Source organism: Aythya marila (genome assembly GCF_965140915.1).
Source record: "Aythya marila genome assembly, chromosome: 6".
NCBI classification, from domain to species: domain Eukaryota; kingdom Metazoa; phylum Chordata; class Aves; order Anseriformes; family Anatidae; genus Aythya; species Aythya marila.
In genome coordinates this window covers 6576616-6589751 of record NC_139047.1, presented here as the reverse complement: position 1 = coordinate 6589751, position 13136 = coordinate 6576616, and the positions used below count along the sequence as shown (strand labels likewise).

The 13136-nt window shown below is 50.8% G+C and overlaps 1 protein-coding gene across 3 annotated transcripts in view; it reads right to left on the bottom strand.

The window, feature by feature from the left end:
* MAP2 (microtubule associated protein 2) overlaps positions 1-12556 on the bottom strand; it is a 64650-nt gene extending 52094 nt beyond the window's left edge. For all 3 annotated transcript variants that reach the window (XM_082763368.1, XM_082763366.1, XM_082763367.1), the window contains exon 1: positions 12273-12556. In XM_082763368.1, the coding sequence (XP_082619494.1) occupies positions 12273-12534 (262 nt within the window). In that variant the 5' untranslated portion in view covers positions 12535-12556. The remainder of the gene's footprint in view (positions 1-12272) is intronic.
* Between the last annotated feature and the right edge of the window lie 580 nt (positions 12557-13136).

Sequence of the window (13136 nt, the reverse complement as noted above, 5' to 3'; positions counted from 1 at the left end):
TTTTTGCTATACATGATGTCTGCAAAGGGACAGGCATTTCTGTACTAATGGACACTATAAATAGCAGATCCGATGGGTAAGTCAAATCCTCACAGGGCAGCTATTGAGACTGTTCATAGTTTCCTTATGGTTCAGTTAAAGTTCAAGGAAGCCTAATGATAAAAGAACAAAAAAAAAAAAAAAAAAAAAAGAGAAAGAAAATGGAGAGTTAGCCAGCCTGGATGCCAGGCACATTCCTCACAGCCTATAAACTCTGGCTTCATTAGAGAGTTTTGTTTGTAGGGTTTTGTTTTCCCTCTTTAACCAGGTAGACGTTGGCTGTTTCTGCCTTGTGCTATAGGAACAGCAAGCAGCAAGTAACACCAGGGGTGTGTTTCTTGAAGGCAGCGCAGACCTGGGTTTCAGCTGTGGCTCCAGCACAGCAGAGGAGCAGCAGCACAGTTTCCCTCGGCAGTCCTGCAGAGTGAAATGCCGCTCCTTTTACCAAGCTGCTCGTGGTACAGGACGCAGGCTGAGTTTCCCACTTTGGGTACAGGCAGTGCAGCCCCCAAAAGCCCAGGTGGCCCTCGGTTACAATATTACCGACCAGAGGACGGCTACGGCAGCCAGAGATGTGGGACCAGACCCTGGAGAAGGCCAAAATGTCATTTCCCAGCCCTCCTTCATTTCTTATTGATGCTGCTGCAGTCAGCGAGGGACTGCAGATGTCTCCGCTGGCACCTGAATCCATTACTGACATTACTTCCATTTCCCAGGAAACCTTTCCAGTCCATTAAGTTGTTTAACACACAGCTTTACCAGCCCCAGTGACAGATGTATGGATGGCCACAAAACTCTTTGAAAAACATGTCTGAGCTTTCACCAAGCATTTCCAGAAAACTGTTCGAAATATCTGGAAGCGGTCATGGCAAGAGCAAAAATTAGATCTGTGGCAGATCTGCGCAGCGATGCAGGCTGTGTCTGCTCCCTTTGTGCCCTTTCTAATGGTTCACCTCCAGCCCCGGGCACTTTCTCCTCTTTCAGGCTACCATAACCTGGGGCTCAACCCATTGAGGAAATGGGTTGTGAATGCCCCTTCCTCCACGGAGCTGCTCAGGCCCTGAGAGCTCCCATCCAGCAGAAGCTCACTGACACCTCCCCTGTCTCTGCAGTGCAGTGGGGTTATTCTGAAGGCTGGGTTTGATGGGAGAAACTCCCAAATTGCTGTTCCCACAGCATCTTCCTGCCTTGCAGGCAGGTGCCCCATGATTTCACCTCCCCATAGGAGCAGCATCGCCCCTCGAGGCTTTATCTTACCCTGCTACGGTGGCAGCAGATCTTCAGAGCCAGCTGGGCTCTGCAAAGCAGAGCTCATCCAGGGCGTAAACAAGCTTCGACGTGCTGGAACTGCATGGCACACCGATGCTCCAGGAGAAAACCCAAGGAAACGGATGACAGGAAGGAGGGATAGAGGGGAGGAGACTGAAAATTGTGTCAAAACTTCCCAGGCACTCACAGTGTCATCCCTCAGACGCCGACCAAGAAAATTAACAGTGAGCTTGTTTAAAGCAAAGGGTAATTAATGCTCGCAGAGGGCTGAGGCTAAAACAGGGAGAAAGAAAGATGCAAACAGATGGGAAGGACAAAATAATATGTTTCACTAATTTTGCTGCGTTTTCGGCAAGGAATACAGGCAGGGCACAGCAAAAGGATTAGCTACATGTGTGCTCGCAGAATTGGGAAAACAAAGCAATTTCAGTCAAAATGTGCCTGTCAAAATCCTCAGCAGGGTGCAGAGCAGTTTCCAAGGTAACCAGCACTAATTGTTGGCACAACCGGCTCGAGTCAACAACAAAAGCACCGAGGAACCTGTGCTGCTCAGCAAAGCAAAACACCCCGACCATATTCCCTGCAGAAAAGGAAGATCCAACGCTGCCTATTTGCTATCTTGGACAATTTGCAACGCTAACAGGGCCTATGGATTTTTTTCCCCTGGGTGCTGCAGGACTACAAACCAAGCAGCTATTGGATTTGTGTGCAGCCATCAGGCAGTCCCCTCAGGACGGGTCCTGACTTCTCTCAGCTCTGCGGAGGCTGCTGGGACTGCTGAGACACGGCAGAGAGACCGGGGCCTCCGCTGGTGGCTTTTCTGATGTAGAATCTGAGACATGCCTTGGACTTTATCACTGCAATTCCTAAAACCTCAAAGCAGTGCCTTTTGCACTTGGATTAAGACAGAAATTCACAGTAGAAAGCGAAGTGGTATGAATAAGTCGTCTAAAACACAAATAATGCCAGCAGATTAGTGCTTGCGGTTGAAGAAAAAAAAAAAGCAGTAACACAGCGCTCCAGAATTCAAATATTTGCTCTCCCATGGCTTTTGTGAGTGCAAATATTTTGCCGCAAGTAGGTCCTTGATCTTGATGTTGGCAATATCAACAGTAATTGGCAGGAGGCATGAAGGGAAATAATGGAAACATCAGCTTTTAAATTAAATGAAACCACAACACAACTGACAAGCATCACTTCCCTAATAAACTCATTGACTTTAAGCTGCTGCAGCATCAGTGAGGGTGGTGACAGATTAAATTAATCAGCAGGACTTACCAGCTCGCCAACTGAACGGGTCAAAAAAGGCTCATGTTTTGGGAAAGAAAAACCCCTGAATTGCGTAACACAACAAACCCCAAAGGTGTGGGGGCTCAGGACTGCCTCTGGGGGAAGATGCACTGCAGTGACTGCGTGCAAAGAGCAGGCACAGGGGAAGCTGCGGCTGGCAGGAGCCGTGTGGCCCCGGCTGCTCCGCAGAGGTCAGGAAAGCAGCAGCCCAGGGTCGGGGCTGCCCATCCTTGCACTGCTTCCACACCTTCTGCCTTTACTTCGGCTCCGCAGCATTTTCCCAACCATGCTCCCAGCGAGAGCTGAGCAGACAGCTCAAAGCTCAGCAGCATGCGAGTGGCAAAATCCAATGGCAAATCTGTACCGGGAGCAACTCCGAGCTCCAGAGAGCCCTCCTCCAGCTCCCAGACACACGTGCAGCAGGCAGGGGCCTCTGCCACGCTGTCTAGCCGCTGGAAAACAAAACACCGAGGGATCGGTGCCTGCACACGCACACCCTTTAAATATGAAACGCCGCTAAAAAGCAGCCACACAAATGTCAGCACAATAAAGCAACGCTTTATAAATGAGCCCTCATTACCGCAAATACTTGCTCCCTGCACATCCCCTGAGTCGTATCTTCTTAAGTTTACAGTCTGGAACAAAATATTTACTACCGTCAGCATTTCCCAGCCAAGCCAGAGGTGGGAAGAGCTAATCGCTCCTGGTTTGCCTGACGCATTTTACATGCAACGCGATTTACAGCTGATGTGCGACACTGGAGCAGCCACCGTGAGCCCCCCAGCCAGGGCGATGCAGAGAGCTCCCACTGCCTCTCCCGGGACGTGCTACCGGCTGAAAAGCAGCACTTGCATGAAATAAGCAGATATATTTATCCTTCATTAAAAAATGAACTCCTTGTAGGACTCATGCAGGAAGAAACCACTTGAGGTTCAGAGCAAAGCACCGGATGTTTAATCCTTTGAGTGTGAGTAAATATGCAGAACAGGTACCTCGCTTCTAATTCAGTACTTGTTTGGGACTTCAGTACGTGTTAACATTTTAAATAAGCACACTTTTAAGAACTAATTGTTTTTAGCATAAGTGAACAATGCACAGAAGCCAGTAGAGCTACAGCAACCTACGGCAGAAGAGGACGTGTCCCTCCAGTTCTCCTTTTTAATACAGCTCTGACAGTGCTTTCTGTGATCTTTAAAACAGAAGAAAAAAAAAAGCACAACAAAGTATGCTACACAAGCTGTGCTGAATTTAGGATTAACATTAGCAATAACCCGTACACGCTTTGTGTGGGGCTTCCAGTCGTGCCCGGGTCGGCATAACCAGAGACCCTTCTGCCAGTGCAACGCAGTTCAGGCTCGTCCCGTTGGGGGACCCGGTGACACCAAACACAGTCAATCAGTGTGCTCTCGCCCTCAGGCTCACGCTGCCAGTCAGAGCCTGCCCCAGCTCTGCAATGCAGCAGCAGCCGTGCTGCTCATCTGCTTCCCGGCCGAGCCCCTGCCTGCACGCAGAAAGGAGTCTGTCTCGGGGTGGCCCTGCGTGCTCACACGAGGTGCTGAACCTCCCTGGAGGCAGGCAAAATAAAGAAGACCCCATGTCACAGCCAAATTCATCCCCAAGTTCTTGATTTGGGTGAATTGCTGGAGCAGCTGCAGCCCTGCTCAGAAGCTCTGCACTCCCCCTCTCCTCTGGCAGCATCCCAGCAGAGGTGAGTCTTGTCCCTGCCAGGTCACCGCCTCTGAGCAGCCCTTCCTCTGGTTATATGAAGTGCTTGGGAAAGGGACGCACCCACTCCTCTAGACTGAAGGTGCAAAAGAGGAGGAGGAGGAAGAGATGACAGAGCAACTGTCTGGAAGGACAATACACTCCTAAATAAGAAGGAAGAGAAAGCAACTCCTGCACAGACACAGCAAAGGATCAGCTGCTTCCCAGCTCCCCAACACCCTGCACAGGCTCACTGCCCTGCATGTGGCACAGACCCTGGCTTCTGGGGAAAAAACTGCAGCTCCAGCTGAAGTCGTTTTCTTCTCTCCCCTGCAGGGATGTGAGCAGTTTTGCTAAGTCAGCCAGGCTGCCACATCCAGGCAGCACCAGCAGCTGGTACTCTGCTCCTCTGCATCAAGGCACCTGCCCGGGCAGCCCGCGGGCTGTATGAAGTTTCCTTCGAGCTGCTGCAGGCAGCAGGGCTTGCTGGGACCTGCCCCAAACCAGGCGTGTGCTGCTACCAATCAGTCTCAAGGAAAGAAATATGAACAAAAAAATGAAATACCTGGGGTTTATGTTCCCTTCCCAAAGTATATGTTCCTTCTAAGTGAATTTGATTTCCGTGAAGTATTCAATTTAGCCAGTCCTGAATGAGAACGACTCTCTGGAAAGCAGTTACCAGGTTTGCCTGCCTTGGAGATAATGGCATCTCACAATTCTTTTCCACATGCTGCATGCAGTTAAAGATGAAGTGCTCAAGTTCTGTGCCAGTATTTGCCTCACGCAGGAGAAGAGCTCATGCATGTGATCTCACTCATACAGCGGGGGTGACTTGAGTTTCCTGCATTGTTGGCATGTCTCGAGTAAGAAATCAATAACAACAACCCCCCCCAAACAATCAAGGCTGCATTTCTAAACCATCACCTCAAAATGAGCTTTCTGAGTACCACTGGCTCTGCTCCGCAGTCGGTCTGCACAACAGCACAGGGAAATGTAAATGTTTTGCTCAGAATCTCCCGAAGAGCAAGCGATGGAGTCAAAACCAGCACGCAGTCCTCTCGCTTTGAACCTTGCCTTTGAATCTGCAGATGAACCTTTTCACAGCTGGTGCGGACAGGCACTGGATTAGCAGTGCTCACATGCCAGCTAATGCCAGCTGCTTTATGCTGATTTCCATCCCTTCGGCTGGCAAAGGCAAGCAAACCTGTATTAATTATCATTATAATGACTTAAAGCGAGCAGTTAATCTACCAGTAGCAAACAGGAGGAACCCAAGCCAAAGCACCAGTACTTAACTACTGGTTTTGCTGTCCTAATTCAGGATATGAATGTTGTGTGAGACAAGACGACTTGTTTCTCTGTATATTAACCTCACGGCTTAAAACAGCAGGGAAGACAAAGCCAGGTGTTTTATCCCTGGCTCCCTCCTAATCTTTCATTTGAGCTCCTTGCTTGAATTAAAACCCAGCTTGCTTTGCCTTCCCATTTTAATACCGAGTAGCTCATTAGGGTTAGTTGAACCAAGAAATGCGTGCATGTCCATATATCTGTATATCAATGCATCTCACGCACATCTGTCTTGCACCACAAATGCCCCCCAAAGCAACACGTCCCTCTGGTTTTCATGGAAGTTGTGCCTCAGCGAGGTCCCTCCGCGTGGTGCTCCCAGTCTCTCTCCCCATCTAGAGAAGCAAATTTGGGAGGAGAAGGGAAAACCGAAAGGAAGCCTGCTCCTTCCCTTTGTCAGACAGCCTGGCTGTGCCGCGGAGCCGTTACAGAGAGGCTGTGCACTCCTGAATGCTAAATAAGCTCCCAGGCTACAGACTCTCTCTCAGCGGAGCTTAAGGAGAGATCTGCCTCGGCACAGGGACCAGTTGGCATGGCAACGTGGAAAAAGGCAGCCAGCAGCGCCTGGCACTCCTCGCAGTAGTAGCAGCGGGCTCGTGTTTTCGTAGCCACTCTGACGGCAGCGGGGTCAGCCCCGCAGCGCCCGCGGGGAACGGGCCTGGCCTCCAGCAGGCACGGCCACGGGGAGCTCAGCGTAGCCACGGCTGGGCACCAGGCCACGCACAGGGGGCTCTGTAACGGGAAAAGGGGAGGAAGAGCACAGGCTGTCGCACCTGAGAACCTGCCGCTTCCCTTTCAAGGTGACTTTGGGGAAGAAGTTGCCATTTCAGCTGTGCCTGAAACACAGGGGCTGTGTGCCTGCCAGACAAGGCTCTGTTGTTTGTTAGAGAACCCTCCTCCAAACCTTCCTGCCCTTGGATCGGAGCTGGAACAGAAGAGCTCCCTCTCACGAAGCTCCTGGTGGCACAAGAAAACACCATGGTGCAGCAGAAAGAACAGGGGCAGGAAGGAAGGGGCTGCTGGTGCCGTCCCTCGACCCTGGTCCTCTGCTGCCTCCACCGATGCTCCCTCCAGCAACATGCCTCGAACGTGTCTAAAACATTCCAGTAACGAGTCCCAGAAAACGACACCTGTATTACTCTTAACACAAAGAAGAGAAGTTTCTGAAGTCTGGTACGTTTGCCTGTCTCTAAATTGGCAAAGACGATGGTGCACGGTAATTACTGTCACATTTCCTGGGCGAAGTGAAGGAGATCAAAATGCCCAATTAACAGCTTCTGTCCCAAGGGAGCTCTCAGTGACACGGTAAGATGCAGTCTTCGAGCTTTGCAAAACAAACAGCAGATACGGGACGAGCATGGCAATCGCATTCATCCCTCAGCATCCCTCATTTTGCGTCCTGCGATGCATTTTGTCTGCAGTGCTCGGGACATGCTGGCTGCCGAGAATGCCCACCTGAGGGAGGCACCCCTGGGAAACAGGCAACCAGGGGGCACTTGGGCAGCAGCAGGACAGCCAGTGCCAGCAGCCAAATGAAAAGGAGAGCTGTGACAAAGCGGTGCTGTTGGGAAGCAAGGCTAAAAGGGCCTCTGCAAGAAGAAGGCCTGTTGATATGTTTACTGGCAGTGCCATCTGTATCATAAAAAGAGACAGACAAACATGCAGAGGAAAGAAGATTGAATGACAAGTCCCTGGCAGGGGACACGAGACACTAACACGTCCCAGGACCGAGCACTGACCTGCCTGCTGCCATTTCAGCATGGAGAGGCCGCAGTGATTGCTGACCCCGCGCACAGCTGGATGCAGTGCCTGGAGCCAGCAGGACTAGGGGGCACAGTGACCTTCTAGCCGTGCAGGAGTGCTGAGGACGGTGAGGAAGAGCCTCTCTGCCTGGCGACGGGCTGCTACAAGGCTAGGCAAGACACTGGGACGGAGATGGTTTCCCTGCAGTGCTGCCAGGCGGCTGGAACACGCACGGTCCCTACCTGCAGCACCACTGCTCTGCACACACAGACTGAAGGGACCCCACATCTCTGCTCATCTGCTCCCCGGCTGTGGCAGGGCACTCCTGCAGGCTGACGTTCCCTGCAGCTTGTTTCAATATGTTTTTTAAGGAGTAGTTGGTCATGGGAACACATTTGGTGCAGACGCCCAGTTAGTCTGGCTGCACAAAGCCTTAAAACAAACGGCTGAGTTAGGACAGACCGTACCCAGGGCTGCAACTTGAATCACCCCTCCCCACTTTCTTCCTCAGTTATTCCCTGTAGACACTGCCATTCCCTGCTGTCTGAGTCCCCTCCTCTCCGGGGCAATACTTGCCATCACGCAAAGGATGCGTTGGCTCAGGATGAACAGATGAAACCGAGCCACTTTCCACTCTCCTTTTCTTCCATTTTTCCATCTTTCCCTGCCACCTCCTGCCTCTGCTTTGCTCCCTCGTGTCTTTCCTCTCACCAGTTCTCTGCCCACCACCTCTCCTCACTTTCCCAGTGCTGGGTCTGGTCCCTCCCTCGGTCCCTCATGCCTCCCTCAGCTCAGCACTGCCCCTTTTTCATCCCTCTCCATGGGCCTAGGGCTCTCTCCTCTTTCTGTTTCTCTTACAGACTAACCCAAACCCATCTCTGGGTCTCCACAGCCACCAAAAACACTTGCCTCTCTCATTTATCTGGCCTGACCTTCCTCACATCCACCTTTCCCATGACTCAAAGGCTCTGAAAAACAACGCAGGAGAGCTCAACCTGCGATGCCCTGTGCTGTCTCATGAAGTCTGCTCCAATTTTCCAGCAGTCTTTTTGCATCCCACGCAGTTTGGGTACTCTGCCAATTAATGAAGAGCTCTGTCACTTTGGCAGGACACGTTCCTGTCCTTAATATCAACTGACACGGGGATGGAGCCACTGTCCTGCGGCTCTGACGATAGGATTTCAGGAAATGCCTTCCCTTAATCTGTCAGAAAAATAATTCATCAGATAACTGTGTGGGTAACCCCCCCCTCTGATTATAAGCCTGCGTTTGGAATATAATGAAGAAAGCACTCAATCAGCTGAGTCACTGTACAGAGACAGAGCAGAGAAGATGCTCCACAACACAGCTAACTGCTCTCACCCCTAATTATATCCATTTGACAGGTTAGTCATTACATTACTGAAAAGAAAAATAAATGCGTTTTAAGTGCAGAAAAACAAACCTTTGTGGCTTGATGCTCCTTGCAAGTCAAACACGGTGTTGAAGCGCTGCTTCCCAGGGGCTGCTGAAGCACACCTGCACTGCTCCTCGCTGCTGCCTCCCTACGAGTTGACCACGACGCCTCGGGAAGCCAAGAAAAGGCTGCCACGCTCACACTGCTTTACAAGCCCTACACATCCTGTGCTCTACCACGGCTCCAGTCCAAAGCTTCCCACATCAGCCCACTTCACAGTGAGTTTCCAGAGAGTCCACCATCAGGCCCCCCGTGCAGCACACGTCTCGCGTGACGTGGAAATGTTTGGCTTGACAAAAGCTGAGCCCCGATCCTCCACGCTGAAGACCCACAAGATCCTCAGCGAAGATGCTGTGCGTGCACGCACACGTGAGCAAGAACTCGAAGAGGCAGGGATCAGGGAGAGGGCGTTAAAACTTGGTGGGGTGCTGCAGGCTGCCCAAGGGGCAGGTGCCTTCAGGAACAACTCGGGAGCAGTGTGGGACCTGTGGTAGCCCAACCCCGTGTACACACACACACAAACGAGTATCTGCTGTAGCACCCTTCCTTATATCACATCCATAACAGCCACCCGTGCGTCGTGCCAATGACCCAGGGCCATTCTCTCACACATATTCGCCTCTGAATTCAGCCAGATCAGGCCCGGGGCTGCCGTGCCCGCAGCGCTGAGCGCTCTGCCACGTTCCCGTGGGCCCCTTAGAAAGGGGAGCATTGACGTGGCTCCGTAATGCAGCCATTACCAGCACGATGCAGAGGCAGATCAATCAAAGGCAACACAACAGCCAGATTCAGAGGACTCCAAAATTGAGGTCAGACTCAATAACTCTTCGACAGACGCCAAGAGGGAGAGACACACACATTTCTACAGGAAGGCGAATTTTAACTGCGCAAACCCAAAAACGTCACTCGCAGTGATAGATTGGATGTGTTTTGGCAAGAACTCTGCTCTCCTCCCCCACCAGCACCCCTCGCCTCCACATTAGTGTTGGCATAAGATGCCTTTGTCCTTGTGGCTCTGACTTTCCCCTGAACACACAGATTGTACAGCACGAGCCCTGCAAAGGGGTGCCCCGGCGCGGTACGGCGCTGCTGCTGAACGCCTCCCCCTGCGGGATGCTCATTTCATGAACAAATCCCAGCTCGTGGGGCAGTCGGTGCCGGGGAGCTGATGCGAAATGCCTTGAACCACACCTGAAGTCTCACCAGCAGGGATCGGGGAGCGTGCAGCTGCCCTGGGAAGTGCCCTGCTCGTACCTGTGCTGCATTTGGATGAGCTTCTTCTTGCTGATACTGGGGTTTATGGGCTCTGACACAAAGGCTGAGAAACCAGAGCAGCCTAGGTTATTGGTCTGGGCTTACACCAGGGAAAACAAAATCCCTATAAATCCACAGAAACTCACAGTGTGGCTTAATTATCTCGGTCGACCTTGGCTTCCTGTGCATTTTCTCCTCAGCTGTTTGGAGCCAGCAAGCTACTACAAATGATTAAATGATTTGCATTATTGGTAATTATGTGTATCACAGTGGCATTTAAATGTCGTATCTGATACAACACCCCACTGCAGTTACAATTTACAAGCAAACAGAGCAAAGATGGCTGAAGTCAGCGGCAAATGGCAATCCTGGTTTCAAGATCAAACTCTGAATCAAATTGCTTCGTGATGCTGTAAGTATGTCCTGCTAGCAAACACCAGTGTGGCTTTGGCAACCCACACCCCTCTTCATTTCTGTCACCGCCCTAAATTGCTGACAGGTTTCTCCTGATGGCCTTTAAAAGGAATGAAATGATTAAAAATATATCTTATGTACCCTAAGATGCTTTACCTTGCATTAATGTTCTTCTAAGTCGGGGCTCAAGGATTTGAATTTCCAGAGAGCTAGAAATTCAGGCGTGAAGGCAAGCAGTTTTAGGGACTTCTGGTTTTCAAGGACAAAGAAAGATGCCATGAAATAAGCTATATTAAGCCTCCCTAGCAATAACTGCATGTATTGACAGTAAGTCCCCACACAAGAGATCTTGCAAACTAAGTAGACAGTGAGAAAAAAGCAGGGGAGGAGGAAACGAGGCCACAAAGTGGTGATCGAAGCGAACTTCACAGGGATCAAGAGCAGTCTCGTTCCCTCAGTAAGTGTACTGCTCTGGTCCCGCTGCCACATTTGGATTTGTTCTGCTCTTTAATCCCCCATCTGAAAAAACGATGTTAAAATACACGACTGCAATGCCCACTGATTTGCTGCACTGGGTTCCTGCTTCCTCTCAGCCGTTAGCTGCAAATTCCCCAATTAAACGTCCACGTCTCTGAGATGCTGCCCCAAGCTTTGAGAGCACCTGAGAAGAGTTTTTCTCTTCTCCTTTTATAAGGAGACGAAATTCCTCTTCATTCTGTCAAGTTATTACTTCTCCATTTGTACGGGTGACTTCTCCAAGGCTGTTTGAAACATCTGTGGCAAAGGAGACAAACACTCCAGCCTCTCCACAGCCCTAAGAACTGCAGCATCTTACCTCTGTGATCCTGTACAGCTGCTCCTGCTTATTTGCTGTCTAAGCGCAGTACAAAGTTAGGTTAGAGCAAAGGAAAGAGGTCTTGTTATCACCCTCCTGAACCATCACCACCAACACACTCACCTGAATGCTTACACAGAATTTCTTTTACTGATGGCTTTCTAGTTTTGGCTATCCACAAAAAGAGACTCTTAAAATCCACCCCCATTTCCTTGCAGCGGAAGTATTCATTTCTAGTAGAATTGCTTTTGAAATGACTTTAGGGTCTGAGAGCCTTAACATTCTCCAGCTGCTGAGAAATTATGGATAACATCTCAAAGTGCTGTCAACAGCCAACAAACATTGCTAGAAAGATCTCTTTAGCATGCATGGATGGATGCATCAAGGGCACTAGCGCCTGTACAAGAGACATTCCTCTTGCATTGTGCATTTGGGGTTTAAAGAGGGAGCTCTGCACAGAGTGAATTAGCATTTACTTCTAAAACAGGAAACTTGCTTTGCATATTTCATTTTGACACAGTCACACTTTTTTTCTCCCCCAAATAACAAGCTGAATCCTAAAATCCTAACATAGTTTACAAATAGGCAAGGCTACAGAGAGCATCCCATGAAATACGCCTAGCCAGTGGTGGATAAATGCTGAATGTGCTATTCCTGGCCAGATCAATCAACGTGTTATCTGCAAACAGTCGGTGGCTTTCTAGAAGTTGTTACTTGTGAGCAGCAACAGCAGAAACCGAAGTTTCCACACACACAGCCCTGTGGTTCCTGTGCACTGGCTGCTCTCCCCATCCCCAGTGAGGTGACCCCCTCGCATTTACCAGGATGCACTAAGCCACCCTTCATGGCTTTCCTAAAATCTTCTCAGAGCGCTGCCCGGTGTTCAGCTGTGTTGAGCTGCAGGGTGTTGAGGTACGTTACCTGCGGTCTCCCTGTCCCCTGCTGACAGCTCTCCATTGATCCCGTTCTCTTTGGTCTGAGCGTACGGCCCCGGCTGCTCCCGGCCGCCCAGCCCGTGCTCCTCGTCTTCTTGGTAGGGAAACCCATTGGCACTTCTGACCAGTCCGGCACCCGCGCCACCCTGTTCCTTGATTTCGGGTGAATGCGGGTGTGAAGAAGCCTCTGTTAACTGACCCGAAGTCCAGTGCGGTGCCTTGGCTTCGTCTTTCCTATCCTCCGCCATTTCTCCTCTCCTTCACCGCTTGTCCTGTAACGACACGAGCAGGAGAGATCAGCACCGAGGGGGCGACTGTGCCCCAACCAGCACACAGCCACCAGGGGTGTCACATAGGGGTGCTACCAGCAGCTCCTGTCCTGCAGGTGAGAGAGGGCTTAAATGCAGAAGTGTCTCTGCTTGCCTGTCCTGGCCATGGGTGAGCTGCCTTTGAAACCAACACAAGCCATGAGTGGCAAAAAAACAGGGGTCAAATCCTCCCTGCCCCCCAGGTGCTACTAACACTGGTTTCTGGAGGGCTGCCTTTTGTTCTTTTGATTTTAACTCATTAATGACAGTGAAATGTAAGTCCTTAATGAGAAGTGAATCGGTATCGGGATGCAACGACGTCTTCCATGGTTACAGAAGGAATGCAGGATAAATACAGAGGATACGCCAGGGCAGAGGGATCAGCTTAGAGACATGGAGCTGCCAGTAACTTGTGACTGCAGCGAACATGTAATGGGTGCAGCCGAGAGCTCAGCCTTCGCCTAACAGGCTCTGCAGGCCCAGGATCCGTCCTGTACAGCCCCTGCAGCCTGCTGTGAGCTGCGACAGGGACAGCACCGAGC